The sequence below is a fragment of the Brassica oleracea genome, chromosome C9, assembly GCF_000695525.1.
Source record: "Brassica oleracea var. oleracea cultivar TO1000 chromosome C9, BOL, whole genome shotgun sequence".
Classification (NCBI taxonomy): Eukaryota; Viridiplantae; Streptophyta; class Magnoliopsida; order Brassicales; family Brassicaceae; genus Brassica; species Brassica oleracea.
Window position 1 is genome coordinate 16,517,340 of NC_027756.1, and position 21,467 is coordinate 16,538,806.

The window sequence follows — 21,467 nt, forward strand, 5'->3', positions numbered from 1 at the left end:
TATTTGACGTGTATTTATTGTATAAATTATAGAGTTTTGATGTTTAGTACTTTGTAATATTAGTTTTAAGTGTCAGAAAATATTTATCCCGTAAATATTTAGTTGACTGATATTGATTAAATTTCCAAAAATATTCATCGATGTACTTGTTAAACACTAAATATTTTAATTAATAATTTTTATTAACTTTATTTGATTTTGGGAGAAAAATGATAAAATGTACATACCATGCAAGTTCTTTGCAAATCTATTGCAAATTTGCAAGGGAGCTGTGACGAAACAAGATAGACATACAAAATTCTTACAAATCCCTTGCAAATTTGCGAGAGAAATGTTTCATTTCAAATTTGCGAGGGATTTGCGAGGATAATAATTTTTCTTGCAATTCCGTTGAAAATCTGTCGCAAATTTGCAAGGAAAATTTTTGCTCGCAAATTTCCCTTGCAATCGGCGTGTTTTCTTGTAGTGTTATAGATTATGTATCAAAATAATTATTTACATATGAATATTTTGTAATGATAAATTATTACAAAACAATTTATTTAATAAAATTTAGAGTGTTTGATTATTCATAATCTTGATATCTCAAATGAAGTCTTGAAGAAGAGTACCTGCAAAATAAGATAAAATTATGAGAAAAACATAAGGTAAAAAATTCAAATAATATATTAGTAGACTTCTCGACTTAAAATTTATGGTTTAGTAGACTTTTTTGAAGTTTACTAGCCTTAATTTTTAAATAGACTTCATGCTAGTAGACTGTATTAGAAGTCTATACTATCGAAAACTTTTTAGATCTAAAAATGTACATTTACAAAGTTTGGAAATAGTTTTTTTTCTGCAAAATATTTCAAAATAGTGTTTTAATCTAAAATAGTAGCAAAGAAAAAACATAGAGTTTGTATCTATAAATTTAGTATTATATAACCAAAAAATACAAATTAAAAATGAATAGATGTAAATCTTACATTTTTGGGAAGATGATTTGAAAACTTTGGAAGATAATACCTGTAAAATAAAATAAAATTATGAGAAAATATAAGACAAAAAATGAAAATCATATTTGAGTAGAAGTCTGCTTAAAAGTTAAGGTTAGTAGACTTCATTTGCAGTATACTCAATCCGAAAATTTTAGATCTGAAAAAGTATATACATTAAAAACATGAAAACTAACTTTAAATGTAACAACTTTAGAAAATATAATTTGTAAGATAAAATAATAGTAAATTATAGACATAGAGTTTGAATATGTAACATTTGTAAGATAAAATAGTAGTAAATTATAGACATACACTAGAAATGTTCCTTTGTTTAAGATATATAATATTAAAAAGGAAAAAATGTTTATTTTCTGATATTTTTGTTTGTCAACGTTTATTGTCTAATATATATTTGTATTTCTACTATAAGTGCTTTTCTCATCTTCTTTTCTTCTAGGATTTAAGTTAATGATATTAATTTTTTAAAAAATAATAATAATGAAAGCATGGAATTTATGGTTAATTCCAAAATAAAATAAATAAAGTAAGGAAAATCAATATCATGATAAAATAATGGTCATACGGGCAAAGTCTCCCTTTTATTTTGGCCTTTGGAATTTGGAAAATGGGTTGTTCCTAATTATATATATATATATATATATATATATTGAGATAATGATGACGATATGTGATTTATAATTACATATGTATGTGGATATAGTTAATAAAATTATTATTAGTAATAAATTGGTAAAATAAACCGAGTAAAATGCGAATCCTAAATTAACATATGATAGTAGTTTATAAACCAAGTTTGGCTTAACATTTTATGTCTTGCGGTTACATTTATGTAATTGGTCTAAATCCCAAACATAGTATATTTAAGTTATGACAACCAACTCATTAAGATGTTATTGGTAAAAAGTAACGATAATCTCTATTGTCTTTAAGACCATAAGGAATGTCATAACTAACTAGAACCAACAAACACATATTTTTAGAAGTTCAACAAATTCAAAGAACATATATATACAAGCATGTTTTCAAATTTGTAGAAGGCAAACACAACTGGAGAAGAAAAATAAACAAATCAACTAAGACAATGAAGCTTCAGTTGTTATGCCTTGTTTTGGTATTCATTGCCGTTGAAACTAATGCAGCAAAGCAATGAAAGAATGCAACAATCCCTGCACTAATAGTTTTTGGAGATTCAATTATGGATACTGGTAATAACAATAGACTCCCAACTCTTTTGAAGTGCAATTTTCCTCCCTATGGCAAGGATTTTCCCGGCGGCTTGGCCACGGGAAGATTTTCTGATGGAAGAGTTCCCTCTGATCTCATTGGTAACTATTTGAAGTATTTTTTATATTTTTTATAGAAAATCTTATAGCTATTTTTATATCATGATACATTTGTTTTCACCAATTTTTTTCAGCGGAAAAGTTGGGAATAGCCAAGTCACTACCAGCATTTATGAACCCGAATTTGAAGCCCCAAGATCTTCTTAAGGGTGTAACATTTGCATCTGGAGGAACTGGTTATGATCCATTAACAGCTAAGATTATGGTACGTTATAAATATTTTGTCGGTGAACGTTGGTTACTTATTAAAATCAATTGATACATTTATTTTTTGCAGTCGGTGATATCAGTCTGGGATCAACTAACATATTTCAAACAATATATATCAACGATCAAACAACATTTTGGAGAGAAAAAAGCTCAAGATATCTTGGACCATAGTTTTTTTGTTGTGTGTTCCAGTAGCAACGACCTTGCTCACACTTTCATGGCTCAATCTCATAAATATGACCGCACCTCATATCCCAATTTCTTGGCTGACTCAGCAGTCAAATTCGTAAGAGTAAGTATTTTAAACTGATTAATATACAAATATAAATCGAAAAATAATAACCTTATATCTAACACTAATTATATATCTTATGTATAATACTTAGGAATTACATAAGCTTGGAGCTAAGAAAATCGGAGTGTTTAGCGCAGTGCCAGTTGGATGTGTACCACTTCAAAGAACAGTGTTTGGAGGAATGTTTACAAGAGGATGTGTTAAACCTTTAAACAACATGGCAAAACAATTCAACGCAAGGCTTTCACCAGCACTAGAATCTTTAGATAAAGAGTTGGACGGTGTCATCCTCTACATTGATGTTTATGATACTCTTTACAACATGATCCAACATCCTTCAAAATACGGTAACTCATCTTATAAATATATTTTTATAAGAAAATTATTTGTATCATAAAACCTGAACCAAACTACTGAAGTATTAAGTACATTTATCTCAACATGTTTCAGGTTTTGAGGTAGCTGATAGAGGATGTTGCGGTAGAGGCTCTCTCGCAATATCCTACATGTGTAACTCATTGAATCCATTCACATGTTCTAATTCCTCGGCCTATATATTTTGGGATAGCTACCACCCAACGGAGAAAGCATATCAAGTTATTGTTGATAACTTGCTTGACAAATATTTAAGCAAAATCTATTGATGTTTAATCATCTAACTAAAACTTATTGATCTCTTGGTGTGATTGTGTTTCCCCATCTCATTTTTGTCTCTCTGATGTATTCCTTCTTCAAATTTTCAATGTATCAAAATTTATGAATGTTATATAAAGTGCACTACAACAAAGTAATACAACGGAAATCAGTTTATTACATTCTCTTCTATTTTTATGCCATGTTTAACCCAAACATGGCGTATAAAATAATTATACAGGGCTGGTAAAATATTCGGACCAGAATAATCGATCCCAAACCGACCCAAGAATCAGGGTCCCGAACCCAATCAAACATGGGATAAATAATCGAAAGGGTACAAAATTGCTATATCCGAAGTACCGGTACCGAATCCGATCCGAACCGAGAACCGAATGAGTATCCGAAGATATCCAAAAATTAAATATATATCTAAAATATTAGTTATAATTATCTTAATAGTTTAAATTAAAAACATAAATTAAATATGTTAGTTACTTTTTAATACTTTTGTGTATTTTGAGATAAAATAAGATAGTTTTGATAGAAATACTCAAACAAAACCATATCTAATAAGTATTTTTTGTTATTTCTTGGTACATTTGGATAGTTTAGATACAAAATACCCGAACTGAATCGGGTAAATGATTATTTTGGGTACAAATATCCGAACTCGTTTCAAATACTTTGGTTATTTGGTTATTTTCAGATTCTTACACATCAGAACCGAACCCATCCGGACCTGGGAAGACTCGACTCGAATCCGACCCGAAATTTTGTAATACTCAAATGGGGCCTGGTTTTAAAACCTGAAAAACCCGATACCAGAAACAACATTTTCGTACCTGATCGGGTACCCGAATGCACAAGTCTAATACTGCACTTGTACTTGATCTTATATGTCGTTCTTTGCTTAGAATTTTATACAACAATATAAACTATTAAAAAAATATTTTGTTTAAGATAATTTAAGAAGGAAGAAAACATTTATTTTTAATACATGTTTGTATTTATCTTATTAGAACTGATTTTAGTTTCTTCTTTCATTCTAGGATTTAATTAATGACATAAAATTTGAAACCAAAAATAATTAGAGCATGGAATTTATGGTTAAAAATCCAAAATAAAATAAACAAAGTAAGGAAAATCAATATAATGAGAAAATAATGGCCATACGGGGAAAGTCCCAGACTTCCATCATCTATGAAAAATCAATGTGGTTCTCTCTTGGACACTAAGAACATTTCCAACGAGAAGAATACTTGTTTATTTTGGCATTTGGAATTTGGCAAATGGTTTGTTCCTAATAATCATATATATATATTGAGATAATGATTACGATGATATGTGATTTATCATTACACACACATATATATATATATATATATATGAATATAATTAATACAAATATTTTTAGTTACTAATTGGTAAAATTAACCGCGTAAAATGTGAGTCCTAATCTAAAATATGATAATAGTTTATACACCAGGTTTGGCTTAACATTTTATATCTTGCGATTACATTACTGCAATTGGTCTAAATCCCAAACATAGTATATTTAAGTTGTGACAACCAACTTATTACAATGTTATTAGTAAGAAATAACAATAATCTTTGTTGTCTTTAAAACCATAAGGAATGTCATAACTAACTGGAGCCAACAAACACAACTATATTTTTAGAAGTTTAACAATTTTAAAGAATATATATATACAAGCATGTTTTCAAATTTGTAGAAGGCAAACACATCTGAAGCAGAAAAATAAACAAATCAAGTAAGAGAATGAAGCTTCAGTTGTTATGGCTTGCTTTGGTATTCATTGTCGTTGAAACTAATGCAGCAAAGCAAGGAAAGAATGCAACAATCCCTGCACTAATAGTTTTTGGAGATTCAATTATGGATACTGGTAATAACAATAGACTCCCAACTCTTTTGAAGTGCAATTTTCCTCCCTATGGCAAGGATTTTCCCGGCGGCTTGGCCACGGGAAGATTTTCTGATGGAAGAGTTCCCTCTGATCTCATTGGTAACTATTTGAAGTATTTTTTTATATTTGTTTATAGAAAATCTTATAGCTATTTTTATATGATGATACATTTGTTTTCACCAATTTTCTTTCAGCGGAAAAGTTAGGAATAGCCAAGTCACTACCAGCATTTATGAACCCGAATTTGAAGCCCCAAGATCTTCTTAAGGGTGTAACATTTGCATCTGGAGGAACTGGTTACGATCCATTAACGGCTAAGATTATGGTATGTTATAATATATTTTGTCGTCAGCGCTTGTTACATTTTATAATTAATTGATACATTTTCTATTATTTTGTTCTTTTGCAGTCCGTGATATCAGTCTGGGATCAACTAACATATTTCAAGCGATATATATCAACGATCAAACAACATTTTGGAGAGAAAAAAGCTCAAGATATCTTGGACAATAGTTTTTTTGTTGTGTGTTCCAGTAGCAATGACCTCGCTCACACTTTCATGGCTCAATCTCATAAATATGACCCTACCTCATATGCTAATTTCTTGGCTGACTCAGCAGTCAAATTCGTAAGAGTGAGTATTTTAAACTGGTTTATATACAAACATAAATCAAACAATATAAACTGATATCTAACACTAATTATATATCATATGTATAATACTTAGGAATTACATAAGCTTGGAGCTAAAAAGATCGGAGTGTTTAGCGCAGTACCGGTTGGATGTGTACCACTTCAAAGAACAGTGTTTGGAGGCATGTTTACAAGAGGATGTGTTGAATCTTTAAACAACATGGCTAAACAATTCAATGCAAGGCTTTCGCCAGCACTAGAATCTTTAGATAAAGAGTTGGACGGTGTTATCCTCTACATTGATGTTTATGATACTCTTTTTGACATGATCCAACATCCTTCAAAATACGGTAAGCTCATCTTATAAATTTTCCATTTGAATCATTAAACCTGAACCAAACTACTTAAGTCTAAGTGAATTTATCTCATCATGTTTCAGGTTTTGAGGTAGCTGATAGAGGATGTTGCGGTAGGGGCTCTCTCGCGATATCCTATATGTGCAACTCATTGAATCCATTCACATGTTCTAATTCCTCGGCCTATATATTTTGGGATAGCTACCACCCAACTGAGAGAGCTTATCAAGTTATGGTTGACAACTTGCTTGACAAATATTTAAGCAAAATCTATTGATGTTTAATCATCTAACTAAAACTTGTTCATCTCTTGGTGTGATTGTGTTTTCTCCGCATCTCATTTTTGTCTCTCTTTATGTATTCATTCTTCAGAATTTCAATGTTTCAAAATTTATGAATGTTATAAAATGCACTACAGCCAATTGAATACTGGAACAAAAAGTAAATCAGTTTATTACATTCTCTTTTATCTTTCGATAACTCTTCGACTGTTTCTGAAATCAGCAGAGTCTGTGTCTTTACCATCACTATTGCCATGGCGGTTTCCTCTTCCTCCTCCTCCTCTGTTAGATCCCCTGAAACTCCCTGCACCGCGTCCTCCTCTACTGCTCTTTCTATCAAACCCATCATCAAAACCGCCACTTCTGCTTCCCATTCTTCCCCCAAACCCGCCTCTCTCTTCTCTGTTCCCTCTTGATCTACCTGACCCTCTGTAATCTTCGCCGTCACTATCAAAACCACCCCTTCTGCCTCCTCCTGTTCTTCCTCCCCTCCCTCTTGATCTATTATCCGAGAAGCCACTTGAGGCATTATAATCATTGAAACCACCCCGTCCACCTCTCATTCTTCCTCTGTTCCCTCCTCTTGATCTATTACCAGAGAAACTTGAACCTCTGTACTCTTTATCATCCATGTCATCATCATCAGATTCTGAAGCTGAATAGGATCTTCTTTTTCCATTAAACCCTCCTCTTGCACCCTTACTTCTTTGGCCACCACCACCCCTTAAACCAGACCTGGGACCATCGTCCTCCATATCAGAGTCGAGCCCAAACTCATCGTCCGACCCAAAAGTCAGTTTTCTAGAAGGCGGACCTCTGTTTGTTGAAGCAACGTGGCTTGATTTCCACCTGGGAGTGACGGAAGCTTCATCATCTGAACTGAAACCGAGCTCATTGTCCCTAGAGAAACCTCCCCTACTGTTTCCATTCCTGTTGCTTCCTCCTCTGTGTACATTGTAACCAGCCTTTGACTCTGGAAACTGTTCATCCTCTGAGAACTCTTCAGAAGCAAAAGAAGTTCGAGAAGGGACCTCTCTGTTTCCAGTTTCGTCTATCTCATAGCTATCAACGTCATCTTCATCGTCAAAATCATCAAACCCAACACCAGGTCGTCTGCTCCTTCCACCAATCTCAGAACTCTCTCGGGCTCCCGGAGGAAGATTACCAAATTCTTCTTCTTCAGGATCTCTCAAACCATCCATTGGAAGGTTTTGATTCTTTCTACTGGAATCCGCATATTCAAACGCAGCAACTTCTGCACCGTCTGATTCATCGTCATCAAAATCAAAGTTCCAGGCATTGGAAACATCATCCCTCTTCACAACCTTCTCTGTTTGTCCTTCGGTGAACCGAGGTGTTTCTTGTGTTTTGTTCTCTAAGAAAGCATCTGGTGGACGCTTGCAATCACAGTGAAAACAAGCCATGTTTCTCCTATAGTTTAAGAAGTTGCATCTGCCATAACAACAAGTAATATCATCAGTTCCATGACATTTGAACACATTATGTTTTTCTCTCAGACTCAACATGCCCCCAAAAAGCGTAGAAACTTACTCAGGGCATTCCCATTCTCCTGGAAGGAGCTGTCTCTTTGGTCTCTTTGCATCACACTGTAAGCAAATGGTATTCTTTGCGAAGTTCATGAAATCGCACCTAAGAATAAAAATTACCATCTCAGGACATAGGCTTAAAAAGGACAAGGTGATCAAAAGAGAAAGGGTGTGACTTACTTTGGGCAGAGCCAATCACCTTTCTTCATCTCAACGTCATCACGGCCAACGCGTCTTTTAGGAGGTGGAGGTGGCTGCTTGACTTTAGGTGGAGCTTTCTTGATAACTGGTGGAGTAAGGTTAGGATCGATTGGTACTTTGCTTAACTTGACAACCTCATGCAGCAGCTTGCGCACCACAGTCTTAACAGATTTTTTCTTGAGGAGGCTTTTGTTGGCTACTACTGTATCACTCAATGGGTCAAAACCATAGGTGAACAAAATCTTCATGAGGTCAAGGGTTCGAGCCTCGTCCTCTTTGTTTGTTAACAGAAACGCCTTCTCACACGAGTTTCTCAAGCTGCAGGAACTGCAGACCTGATATATAAAATGGATGTTATCATCTGAAGAATCTTACTGACAGGAAACCAATCAGGAAATAATTACCAGAGAAGAAAAGAGTAAGACTAACAAAGGAGACATTATGAAACCTAAAACCACACAACCAATGAGCTAAAAGCCTAAAGACTGTTAAGTTCCTAACCTATTCTTCCATATATATCAACTACACCTCACATTCAACTGTCTTATCAAAATAAAAGTGTAAGCAGGGCTGGATCTGAGATTTTGGAGGCTATAAACATATTTTTAAAAGCTTAGTAAAAAAAATTCATAATTTGGGAGCCTATGCCTCTAAAAAACTGTAAAAGTTTTTGGGGGTGGAAGCTAATGTTTCATTAGGATGTGCACAGAGTGTAAGAGATGCATAGTAGTAGTAGACCAAAATCAGAGAGACTGCAAGGGCACTGATAGCTATGGTTCAAGATTAATGATAAGAAAAGGAAATGGTGGTGCTTCAGTACAAAAGCAAAGTATAAGCAAATGAAGCTTACATCTCCTTCATCGAGATGGACACGCTTCCTCAGTAGTTTCCCAGAGAAAACAACTTTTCTATCAGTCGCTGGACACCCATGGCCGACAAGTATTTGAATTTCGTTCCTCGACAATGACCTCAAGGATAAAAAAAGAAAGAACAAGCAATTCATATAAGCACATCTCAAAACTAAACTGTTTTCTCGATAAAAGCATAAGCTTTGTTAGATGAAGAAACCTTAGAATATCGAAACGGTCTTTTCCGAAATTGACACAAGCGTTCTGAACAGCTCTAAAGTCCTGGAACAGAGCAGCTCCAACATTTGATGATGAGGGTACATCGATTCCCAAACTCTGCACCATCATCACCTCGTCTTCACCATCATCGTCACCGTCACGTTGCCTCCTATGATCAAAGTAGTTCTGCTTCACCAATACCTCCATAAGCTCCATCCACTCAGGCCACGGATGCACCAACTCCACCACACCATTCTCCTTGCTCAACACTGACTGAGTCAACTCCTCCGGTCTTTCATTATCCCCGACGGACTCGGATTCGGATTTTTCAGGATCCGGATCTCGTCGAAGAGCAGCAGCAGCAGGTGGTGGTTGCTGTTTGGATTGGCGCCAAGCGCGGATACGCTCGAGGGTCTCGTCTTGCTCCGAGTGACGTTTCTCGATTGCATCGATCTGATCGAAGACGAAGCTGAGGCGGGAAGAGAGGGAGGAGGAAGGTTTGTGGTTTTCTTCAGGGGAAGAAGAGTTATTAGGGTTGCTCTGTGCGGAGGTGGAGAGTGGTTTCACGAGGAATGGGTGGAAAAGGCGGCGGCTTTTAGGGTTTATGTTGAGGAGAGAGATGCGTTTGATGAGGAGGAGAGAGATTGAAGGAGGCATAGCTGAAGAAAATGGGGATTATTCAAAGAGTGGTGAGGGTTGCCATTGAAACGGTTCTTAGGAATAACAAGGGTTTATGATATTTCTGGTTAAACCCATCGAGGACTCGCTGCTTCAGGGATTCTTTTTTCCCGGTTCGATTCGGTTTTTAAAGAGACAGATAGTCATGTTTTCAACTTTCAAAATGCATACAAGTTAATACTTTGATTTTTTTTTTTTTTTTTTTTTTTTTTTTTTGTCATCAACTATACAGACTCATATATATCTCACATTTTAAAATTGTCAATTAACTATATCTTATATATTAAAACAGAAGTCACAATTTTGATTCATGTGTACTTTTTAAAAAAATAAACTTAATGGACATATTCATAAAAAAATCATGTTACATTTAATATCTAATCTTATCATTTAAATTTTGGGCCTACCAAAATTTTTATTGGGCTATCAATAATTGGATTTAAACAATAGATGTTCCATTAGATTTATAGATAGTATAAATTAAATAGATATAATTTAATGTTGTAATACTATACCTCTATATGCTAAATATTTGTCGATGTTAACTTTTAAAATTATAAAGATTTTTTTTTTAAATAACAAAAATCATATTATCTAACAATTATTAATCTTTACTACCTTAAACCAATGAAAACAAATTTTAAACTATATAGTTTTTTTTAAAAATTAAACAAAAACTAAATATTTAATTACTTACTCGATAATATAAATCTATGAAGCGGAAATTTTAATTTCTTAAAAAAATTCTAAATTTTTGAAATGTTACAATATTTTTGAATATGACAATAAAATAATATTTTACTAATCTTTATATATACAGTTACAATTTTAATAATGAAATAATAATCTGAAAATATATATATAGAAGAAGATACAAATATATGTGAAAGTTTGAAACAATCTATTCAATGAAAAAAATATACAGTAAACTTATTATGTTTTAAAAATTGATAGACACATATATATTATAATATATACCAATTTAGAATTGAAAACAAAATATTTATATAAAAATAAATGAAAACAAAAATCCGCGCGGTTGAGCGGATCGAGACGTAGTTTACGTTTAAAATCATAAAATCAATTTGTGTTTGTGCGTGCCACTGCCACTAGAAAACTAAGCATCATTATTCGATAAAAAACCTTGTTTAAAATTGCATTATGCGTGATTCCGATGGCCGGTATAAACTAGCAAGACAATGAAAATAAATAAAAAATCGAATATTAGTTTTGTAAAATGAAAACTTAGTTGTATAGTATTATTTTTTTCCTCTAATATACTCTTTAAGGTAATTCTCGCGGATAATGAAACTCTAAGACTAATAAAAGTACAAGTTATGTCACTCGTTTATAAAGGTATCCGATCCAAGTGAATCTTGAACTTTAAAATTCTTGACATATGTAACATGTGCTCTATTGTTCCAGATCTTGGAAGTAAGAAGCATTTATTTTTTGCTTATAATCACTTTCGTATACTGAACAGCTTATAGAGAAGGAGATGAACTGAATCACTTTATGAGAATACATCTCGTTGGTGCACCTTCCGCTCCAGGCAATCTCAACGGTAAGCAATGAAGCGAGTACATTCCTACCTCCACATCATCCAGCTTCAGCGCTTCCACAGGGATTATCCTGATAATCATATGTATATATGTATGCCTTGTCTCACTTTTGACACGCCTACTTAACAAACCAATGATCTCTACAACTTTCTTGTCTAGTGAAAATAGCGACGCTCAATCATATCCCAAGGTTTGATATCCAAATATTAAAAGAGAAAATTACGATGAAGAAAAAACATGCGACAAATCTTCAAGAAACAAAAGCAATGTTTTATTAGGTAATTGATACTTTAATAGGGAAATATATAGTATACTCACCCGTTCTCCTAGTATAAACTTGTGCGTTTCAGGCGCTTCCTCATAAGCAGCAAAAGAAAGATAATCAAGCCCTGAGATTCCACGATGTAGAGTAGTACTAGCTAAGAAATACTCTTGAGGATACTTAAAAGAAAAAGAAAAAAAGAAACTAGAAAATCCATTTCTTACCAATAAGTTTGATATCTGTATTCTCAACCAACCATTTCGCCCCATCCATCATGAATCTAGCAAAGCTAGAATCGAATTCTTTCTCAAACATAAGCCGCCTGAATAAACTCAACCACAGAGAGAGAAAAACAGTGATAAGATTCGAAACAAGAGTAACATTTTCTATGAGCTCATAATCAGATATTCAAACTTACCTATCAGTGTTCAATATTCTGAAGAGCACACGAGGAACTCCCGAGCACCATTAACCCTAGCACCCCAAATGGGGTGCTTAATATATATATTTTTTTTTTGGTTTTTTTTTTCTGATTTAAAAAAAAAAAAATTTAAAAACGAACCAATCGCAGGCCGTCACGTATCAGCGGGGCCCGCGAAACAGTGCTAGCACCGGTGCTTAATTAAGCACAATAAGCATTTGTGTGGGTCCCATCCACTATTATATTAATTTTTTGCTAAGCATCCCTTCTAAACACCTTCATTAATCATGCTCTTAGGAATATGAGGTGATTTCATAACCTAGGTTATTTAAATTCAACCAAAAACATTAGACATAATATGATTTTCTTGAAACTATTCATTGTTAAATAAAATTCTCAACTCACCAGTGATATTCTTATCCCTTGGAACATCAACCAACAGTGCAGGGCCTACACAATTTTAAACAATATCAATTCAAAGCAAGAAGTAGAAACCCATGATTACATACCGTTTAGGATTTGGAGGTCAAGCGAATCGGAATCGAAACCAGCGTCGTAATACTTGTCATGAAAGTGGCCTGGTGCATCAAGGTGTGTACCGGTGTGAACAGATAGTTTCATCTCCGAGGTATTAGAGAGGGATTGGTTCTTCATACTCGTGGTTAGACGCAGGAACGGTTTAACTCCTTCTGACGATTCCCGGACCGGCATATCCTGCGTGTACCGGTGGGTTATGTCGAATATCTTCCCTTCTCCATAAACCTCCCGGCGGATCGGTTTCAGATCGTCAGAGAGGGTCTTGGCGACGTAGAAGGTAGTGGGAATCGACGGAAAAGCTTCATCAGCGGCGATGACAGAGGAGAGGAAGAGTGTAGTGGCGATGATGAGGAAAGGAATCATTATCTCGGTTCGTAGGTTAACGTGGATTCATGAACCTTGGTTGGTATTCATATAGTATTCTGTTCGTAATGTTTTATTGGTCTGTCAATTTTATGATGATCAATCAAACTGATAGTATTAACTTCGAACCATAGAAGATGTTCCTTAAACAGATACTGGATGAATTATCTTATGTACACGCGGGTTTGTTTTCGAAATTACGTCATTATTAATGAATTCATATATAAGATAATGTAAGTTTGGAGGACACATTTATTCGGAACTACGAACCGAACCATACCAAACTGAAAAAATCAAAATCAAAATTAAAAAGAATTTCATAAATAACTAAACATATCATATATATGTGGAACCGAAATATTGAAACCGAACTGGGAGCCTAATGGGTACCTGAATTAAAAAATATAAATTATATAATTACAAATATTAAACATATTCAATTTCTAGATAACTGAATATCCTAAAAATATTATTTAAAAACCTAATTACCCAAACAAATTACAGAATATATTTTTATTCAAAATATTAAAATAATATTTGAATTATCTGATATTTTTATCCAAATAATCTTAATTATAAGATATTTAAACTGAAAGACCTAAATTATCTGATATTTTTTATCTATAAATCTGTAGTTACCGGAAAAACCAGAATCAAACCAAAATTAAATTTAACCAATTTTTTTTTTTTTTTTGCATATTTAGCGGCTCTCAACTCTGCTACTAAAACAAAATAACCAAACTGAAACCAAACCAAATTTTTAAATAATTAAACAGTTTCTAAATTTCTAGAACCAAAACACCAAAACCAAAATCCCGAACCAAAACAGAACAAAAACCAAAATATCGAACTGAAACAGAATGCTGATAAATAATAGTGTATATACATTTAAATGGTGCAAAGAAGGCATTTTATTTTTACAAATAATTTAACTTCTTTTAGTAGAGGTACATAAATAGTTTATAAATGAGATAAGATATAAGCAATGTTTTTATATTCAATCTGGACTCGCGGTCGAACCGCAAAACTCAGTTGTCGTATATAATTATGACTGACTTATGTTCTTCATGTAGTATTTTATCAGAGATTCTACCAACTAATATGTTTCCATAAAATTTTGATTTATTGAAAACCTATTAATTAAAAATCTAATAAGACCCAAAATCCCTTTATTAACCTGTGAACCAATACCGGCTCATCCGGCAAAAACCCAGAAAATCTTATAATAATAGTACATAAAATAATAAAATATTTGATTTGTTATATAAACTAAACACATTGTATTTATGTTATGCATTTCAAATTATAAGTTTTGTAATAATCAATACTATTACAATTTTAATGTAGATAAATTATTTCTTTTGTTTAGAAACATAAAATGAGTTAGACCTATTGATATGAGAGATAATATCTTATGTTAAATAAATACATGTTGTATACTCGTATCTTTTTTAAAAAAAAATTGATTAGTAATAAGGTTAACGTATGTATTTTGTCTTCTTTTGGTTCATACGTGTAGCTAAGGGGGGGAGTTGTAACTTAACTATGTGTGTTTTTGCTTGAGTTAAGATACATGATCGATTAGGAAATAAAACATATTAGTAGTGATCGAGTTAATTTAAGTATGGGTCCCATAAATTGTGTTGCTATAATAAAGTTTAGTTATAATATTTGGTTAGTTATATAATAGGCTAGTTTAAAAATGAAAGGGTGCAACAATTTTTTTAAGTATATTTTTTAAGACTCTTTCCTTTTTTTAATAGTATAGATTTATCTGCGAAAAAAATATATACAAATTTTAGATAACTTTACAACAAGTGACATTAAAACTTTTATGAACCAAAATTGAAAAAAAAAAAGGAATGTAAATATCGATAGTTTCACTGAATAAAAGAATGAAGACGTCGACTATGATTTGATGGAACTGACTTTCTCCAAATTTGTGACCGAAACTGTAACACCCGTTTCATCTTCTCTTGGAAACGGTATACTACTAACCGAAAAATACCAAATCAAACCGATTTATAAAACTGAATAAAATGTCAAACTTTTTAATCAAATAATTTTCAAATAAAACAAGTTTATAATTTAAAACCAAATACATTAAATTGAAAAGTTAATTAAAACCAAAATAAAATACAACAATCCCAAGACACCACTCCATCCACATATCCAACTACTCGTCATGTTCACCGGCAAGGGGAAGAAGATTCCAAAACACCAATCCATCCACATATCCAACTACTCGTCATGTTCACTTGCAAGAAGAAGAAAGAAGGGTGAGTTACTTTGTAAGGTATGAGATGCTAAATCACAAACCACTGACTCAGTACATAGCACTACGACTATGTAGGCCTAGCTCTAGCATGAAACAATTACAGTGCCTAGTACACCTCACAGAACAAACATATGCCTAATGCACAATACAAACAATGCGCTGATAGTACAAGCTACTCTATGCACCCTGCGTTTCCTCATAAGGATATATGTATATCACCAGGCGTACAATAGTCCATCTCTGTACTCCCACAATCTGCGCGTCGGCGACTGATACAAACGTCTTTGTACCTCCACAATCTCACTGCTCGTCGGCGGCTTACACAAACGTTTTTGTGCAACCGCAATCACACTGCTCGTCGGCGGCTTACACAAACATCTTTGTGCACTCGCAATCCACACAAATGGACTTATATTTACATAAATATATATATCATTTTTAACATCACTCATTTCAATCATCAGTTGAATCTTCTATTATCCAATTTCCGGTTTAACAATCATCAATAAAAATAATAAACAAACAAGACTCTCAAACAGATTCGATTCACAGAGACGGATCATGTTTCGAAACTAGACTTTCCATAATAGTAGTACTAAACTAGCTCGGGATTTAATAGAATAGCCCTCACTTTAGCCATAATAGAAAACCAGAAACGGATCCGACAATAAACAAGATGACTTGATCAGCAAGAAAGCTAAGGTTTCACCATAGATCTCAATCTCGATCTCGTCAACGAGACGCCAGATCGGAAAAGAATAGAAGCAAAACAATAAGACATGATTAAAATATATTTAATCTAGGATTTAAGAAACTTGCAACACGAGAAATTAATATAATTTCTTTTAACCTTCACGGCTTGGAATCATAGTGGCAGATCCCAGCCCCAAAAGTGCATGGTCCTCTCCGATGACTCACAGTTGATGATCACAGCTGGTCGGATTGAAACGGTGGCCCCGGTCGTGGTGATCCGTGCCGATGGCGTCAAGATGCGATGACTCCTGCTCGTATGTCTCTTCCTCCATGCACTAACGTATCAGCAACCATAGAAGAAAGATAACTTGAGGGAGGAGATGAAGGAGGAGCACGTGTGTGGAGGTGGAGAGGAAGAGAGATGATTAAAGGAGATGATAGCAATGACGGTTCCACTCTCGACAAATAAATAAAAAGAATAGTGTTTTGATTCCTTTTAAATACACACACGCACAATAAGAAGGATATGTATTTGGTTTAGGAGATGGTTTGGTTCAATCCAAATTAATGAAAGAAAAAAAATCAAACCAATCGGATAAAGAAACCGGGTCGTTACAGAAACGTGAAGGACTCTTTTTTGCCAAAAGGACTTTGCATTAGACCAAACTGACCCAGACAACTAGACAAGCTAAGCTAGTAAATTAGAACCAAACAAAGTGCTTCGAGATTAGGCTATTGATATTATTGAGTTGGTTAATTTGTCAACTAAATTTCTGCTAAAATTTGAAAGCAAAATTTATATACTCCCTCCGTATCAGTTTAACTGGTGTTTAAGGATTTTGATTTTGTTTCAAAATAAAGATGTTTTCACAATTCTAGGTGAAATTTAATAGCATTTGAAAATTTTGACCAAATATAAGATACTGCATATTTTTCTTATTGGTTGAATTAGTTTTATTTAATGTTATTTTATGTAAGCAAAGTCAATTACATAAAAATTTGTATTTTCTTAATATTTGTACAAAAACCTTAAACACTTCTTAAAATGATACAGAGGGAGTACTGAAAACAACTAAAATAAATTATTGATATTTTCTTTATCAAAGTCTTTATCCCGAAACAAAATTTTAATTTATTACCTTCTTTGCTAAAAACGAACTTTTTTATACAAAAATCGTGTGTTTGTCTTCTTTTCTCTATAATTTCACTGTTTCGTTTAGCGGAGATGTGTAAATCCAAAACTAACTCTCCAATGACATACGAACACAAGCGTATATCCGTGTCACTAATTATCAATAATTCAAATAACTGAATTAAACCAAATAATAAATAAATTCAAAATAAACAGGATTTAATCTAAAAATAAGCTGAATAAATCGGAAAACAAAAATAAAATACGACGATCCCAAAACACACCATCCATGTATCATTAACTCTTCAGTTTCACTTGAAAAAGAAGAAAACGAGGAATTCATAACAAATAAACCGGTAGTGAAGTATGGGATGCTAAGCATACATTCCATTAATTTTAAAATCAATCGGTTTAATTAACAATTAAATCATGTAAATCTCTATTTTCGGTTTAAACAAAAAATCTATATATATAAAGAAGAGTTTCCTTCACTCCTAGACCATCCACATCAGATTCCATGTCACTAATTCGGAGTCTGTGGTGACGACACGTGTCACGGTCAATCGAAAGTCAATGTTTCATTAATTCTTGAGTTTAAAGGGTTTTATGTGTTTACTACGGTCCAAATACATCTAATCTAAAAAAACCGTATACGAGACTTAGGAAAAGTGGCCGTCGAGCAACAATTCCCGTTCAGTCAACTGTCAATAGAAATCCAACGGTTTCACCGGTGACGAACGATTCTGATCAATGTCAGTTGGAAGCCGAATAGACTTATTTAATCTGGCGTCGTTACGGAAATTAACTTGGAAGCCGAATAGACTTATTTAATCTGGCGCCGTTACGGAAATTAACTTGGTTCATGCATCTTCATTAACATTCACATTAATATCTACTCTCTACTTCTCACACAATCTCACATTCAATGAATCCCTTCATTCATTCTTTTGTGTTAATCCTCCATCATAAATATGAAGGTTTTCTTCCAACAAAATCATTAGTTTATTTCTCTTAATAAACAACACAAAAAGGTGATAAAAAAATTTGTTAAGCCCATGGTTGTACTTAACGGATTGTGACAGAAACGTGATAAGAAACAAAAAAATAAGATGAAAAACATTATAAACAGAGAAGAAGGAAAAAAAGGAAGACGATAGAAGAAGGGAGATAACTTTTTTTAGTGAACTTTTTTTTCTAAAAGATCTATTTATCTTTAGCTCATAATAATTTCCAACATCTTGGTGTTGATTTTTCATTATTGTGGCTCCCTAAAAGGTTGTTGGCCCTGATCTCAAGGATACAACAGTCAGTACAGACACTTATAGATATAGAATCTTGTGTAAGTATGCATGATTGTGATTTATGAGTATATTTCAATTACATCTTTTCCATACCGACTATGGACTGTGAATTCTATTTAACTTGGTTGCTTCTGTGTTTCCAAAATTGGCTAAGTTTTGATATATACATAGAATGCATTTTTCTTATTATACTTCTAAGTTTGAGTCTTCATATATCACAATAAAATGAGGACGGAGGACGAATGAGATGAGTGTGGAATACTAAACATGTTCTTACATGAAATTGAAGCGTTGTAGTTTTGTCCACTAACTTATGCCTTATTTAGAACACTCACTTCCCATAACATATATACTTTCTTCTCGACAAATGACACCTGCTAACCTAATAAAAACAATCACACCATTGACACATTTGAAAGAAAATTCGTCCAACCGCACCTCCTATTTCGGATAAAAAAACTAAAACTAATACGATATGAAAACAATAGTTTCATATATATATATATATATATATGAAAATAATGTTTCATTTGACATCAACCTAAAATAATATTTTAGCACATAATTAATAATATAATATCAAAGACATAAATTTTAAAAATATTCATAAGAAAAAATATAATCTAAGATTTTTGTATTAAAAATTATTTTACTTATTATCAAAATTATCATAATTACGGTAGAATAAACAAAGAAAATATGTAAAACTATTATGTATTCATGAAAATTTTAATATTAAGATGATCATGATCTATAAAAAATAATAACAAAACATACACAATAAAAGTTAATAATATCACTTTAAATTTTAAGTAAGCTAAACATTTTGAAATACTTTTTAACTGATATATTTATGTATTTTTGTTCCTAACACGCCTGTAGCGTGGAGAGAGAGAGAGAGAGAGAGTAAAATTATGCTAATAGTAAAAATTAGTTTTTTGGTTAATTTTAAATTAAGAAAATAATATATCTCATATTCATTTCTTGCAAAAGTAAACCTAAAATACACACCACAAATCATATAAAAAATATTAATCTTGATTACAAGTAAAATATATCTCATCTGTAGGGCGGACCGACCATAGTAAAATAATAAACACACATGACATCAGTTAAACTTGATTCACTGAGACAAATCAAACTTCGAAATAAACCATCCATAACAAAAATGCTACACTAATATGGGATGGTAGAGAATATATCTTATTTTAGCCAAGATCGGAGATGGATCGGCAAACACACCGGAACAGATACACCTTGTCCCACAAAACTTGGCCTAGGTTTACGAAGATATCACTTGCTGCACAAGTCGCACATACGGTTTCATGGTTACGCCCTATTCAAGACACGTTTCTGGTTCATAACCAAATGGATTGCTTGCAGCATTGAAAACTTTTTACCTCAACTAAATACTTTTCCTTTTTAGTCAATTTTTTTTGGAAAAATTCTATTAAAATATCTCAACTAGTTTTTTAACCTTTTTAATGCCCAAATTTTTTACTACCCAATTTAATAACTCAACAAGTTATTTTTTTATTTTAATATACTAACTTTAAAACACAGTTCATTTTAATAACAAAACTATTCTTATTTTAATCAAAATATTAATAAATTTAAAACAAAATTTTTAAAATCTTCAAAATCCAAAACAAATCTAAAATGTTTCTAATTTTATCTTAAGTTTTAGGAATAAAAAACTAAATTGTGGATAACCTTAATTTTTTTAATTTAGTAATTTTAATATCAAAAATAAATTATTTTCTGAAACTTTAAATATATTTATTTATTTTTCATTCAAAATTAAGTTTTTCTAAATTTTAAAATTTTCATCCAAAATTTAGTTATTTTTACTCCTAAAATTTAAAATTAATTATTTTAAGATGTATTTTTGAATCTGGAAGATTATTTTCACATTTGTTTAAAAATTATTAATATTTTTGATTAAAATAAACATAATTTGAATATTAAAATGAGCACTGTTTTAAAGCCAATGCATTAAAATGAATAAAATAATTACTGGAAGTATTAAACTGCGTAGTAAAAAAGTTTAGGTATTAAAAAAATAAAGAAATTTGGTTGGTGTTGTAAATAGAGGGTTTAGAGACTGGATATTTCTGTATTATTAATGAATAAGGGGGTTCCTTTATATAAGGATTACAAGATGAAGATAAATGGAAAGTATCCAAAACCTAAACTCACTAGGATTAGGAAAACTACTAATACATAATAATGGAAAGATTACATCTACTAGGAAAAGAAAAAGGTTTCCTTTTCTCCAAGCTTTGTGGCCGCCTCTTTCTCTCCTGAAGTCGGCTCTCTCTCTCCTCTATGTAGGGCTTTGGCCGTCTCTCCATCTTCTAGGTATTGGGCCGGTCTTGGACCAGACCTGGTTAATGGCAATCCACTCCATGATTTATAACACTCCCCCTTGGATGCCATAACCATACATTATTCGTAGTACGCTTCATGTTGCCTCATTAAAACCTTATCAGAAAAACCCAGTGGGACAAAACCATGATGAAGGAAAAAGAGTACAACATGCACTACTCCCCCTGAGGTGAACTTCAGTGTAGATTTCTACATTCTACGCATCTGATGCGTGATATTTCCTGTATATGTAGGAAGGGAGTAATCGGCCAAGTTCATTACTAAGCCGTATCTAGACCACTTCGACCTCTTAGGTCGTTTCTCATGTCTCTTGACATCGAGTGTCCCGGTAAAGCATGTGTGCTAAATAATGTGCGC

General features: G+C 32.7%; 3 protein-coding genes and 1 pseudogene across 5 annotated transcripts; 2 read left to right on the top strand and 2 right to left on the bottom strand.

The window, feature by feature from the left end:
* The first annotated feature begins 2,082 nt into the window (after positions 1 to 2,082).
* Positions 2,083 to 3,493, top strand: LOC106317486 (annotated as a pseudogene).
* A 1,772-nt stretch (positions 3,494 to 5,265) lies between these two features.
* LOC106317511 (GDSL esterase/lipase At3g43570-like) lies at positions 5,266 to 6,676 on the top strand. 3 transcript variants are annotated; one of them, XM_013755319.1, is made up of 6 exons: positions 5,266 to 5,509; positions 5,605 to 5,735; positions 5,820 to 6,044; positions 6,138 to 6,225; positions 6,313 to 6,393; positions 6,483 to 6,676. In XM_013755319.1, the coding sequence occupies exons 1-6, from the start codon at positions 5,266 to 5,268 to the stop codon at positions 6,674 to 6,676; spliced, it is 963 nt and encodes a 320-aa protein (XP_013610773.1). The 3 variants fall into 3 exon arrangements, with proteins under 3 accessions (XP_013610773.1, XP_013610771.1, XP_013610772.1); XM_013755317.1 differs by having other exon boundaries at positions 6,138 to 6,393; XM_013755318.1 differs by having other exon boundaries at positions 6,138 to 6,393; positions 6,504 to 6,676.
* Positions 6,677 to 6,750: 74 nt separating this feature from the next.
* Positions 6,751 to 10,207, bottom strand: LOC106313190. Its single transcript, XM_013750938.1, has 5 exons — positions 9,497 to 10,207; positions 9,279 to 9,396; positions 8,408 to 8,763; positions 8,232 to 8,330; positions 6,751 to 8,132 (listed from the first exon to the last, which is right to left on the bottom strand). Exons 1-5 carry the CDS (start codon positions 10,150 to 10,152, stop codon positions 6,866 to 6,868), a joined length of 2,496 nt encoding a protein of 831 aa, XP_013606392.1. The 5' UTR covers positions 10,153 to 10,207; the 3' UTR covers positions 6,751 to 6,865.
* A 1,474-nt stretch (positions 10,208 to 11,681) lies between these two features.
* Positions 11,682 to 13,318, bottom strand: LOC106317628 (kynurenine formamidase-like). The gene is made up of 7 exons (XM_013755412.1): positions 12,928 to 13,318; positions 12,821 to 12,868; positions 12,712 to 12,739; positions 12,416 to 12,457; positions 12,222 to 12,319; positions 12,025 to 12,124; positions 11,682 to 11,805 (listed from the first exon to the last, which is right to left on the bottom strand). Exons 1-7 carry the CDS (start codon positions 13,316 to 13,318, stop codon positions 11,682 to 11,684), a joined length of 831 nt encoding a protein of 276 aa, XP_013610866.1.
* Positions 13,319 to 21,467: the final 8,149 nt, after the last annotated feature.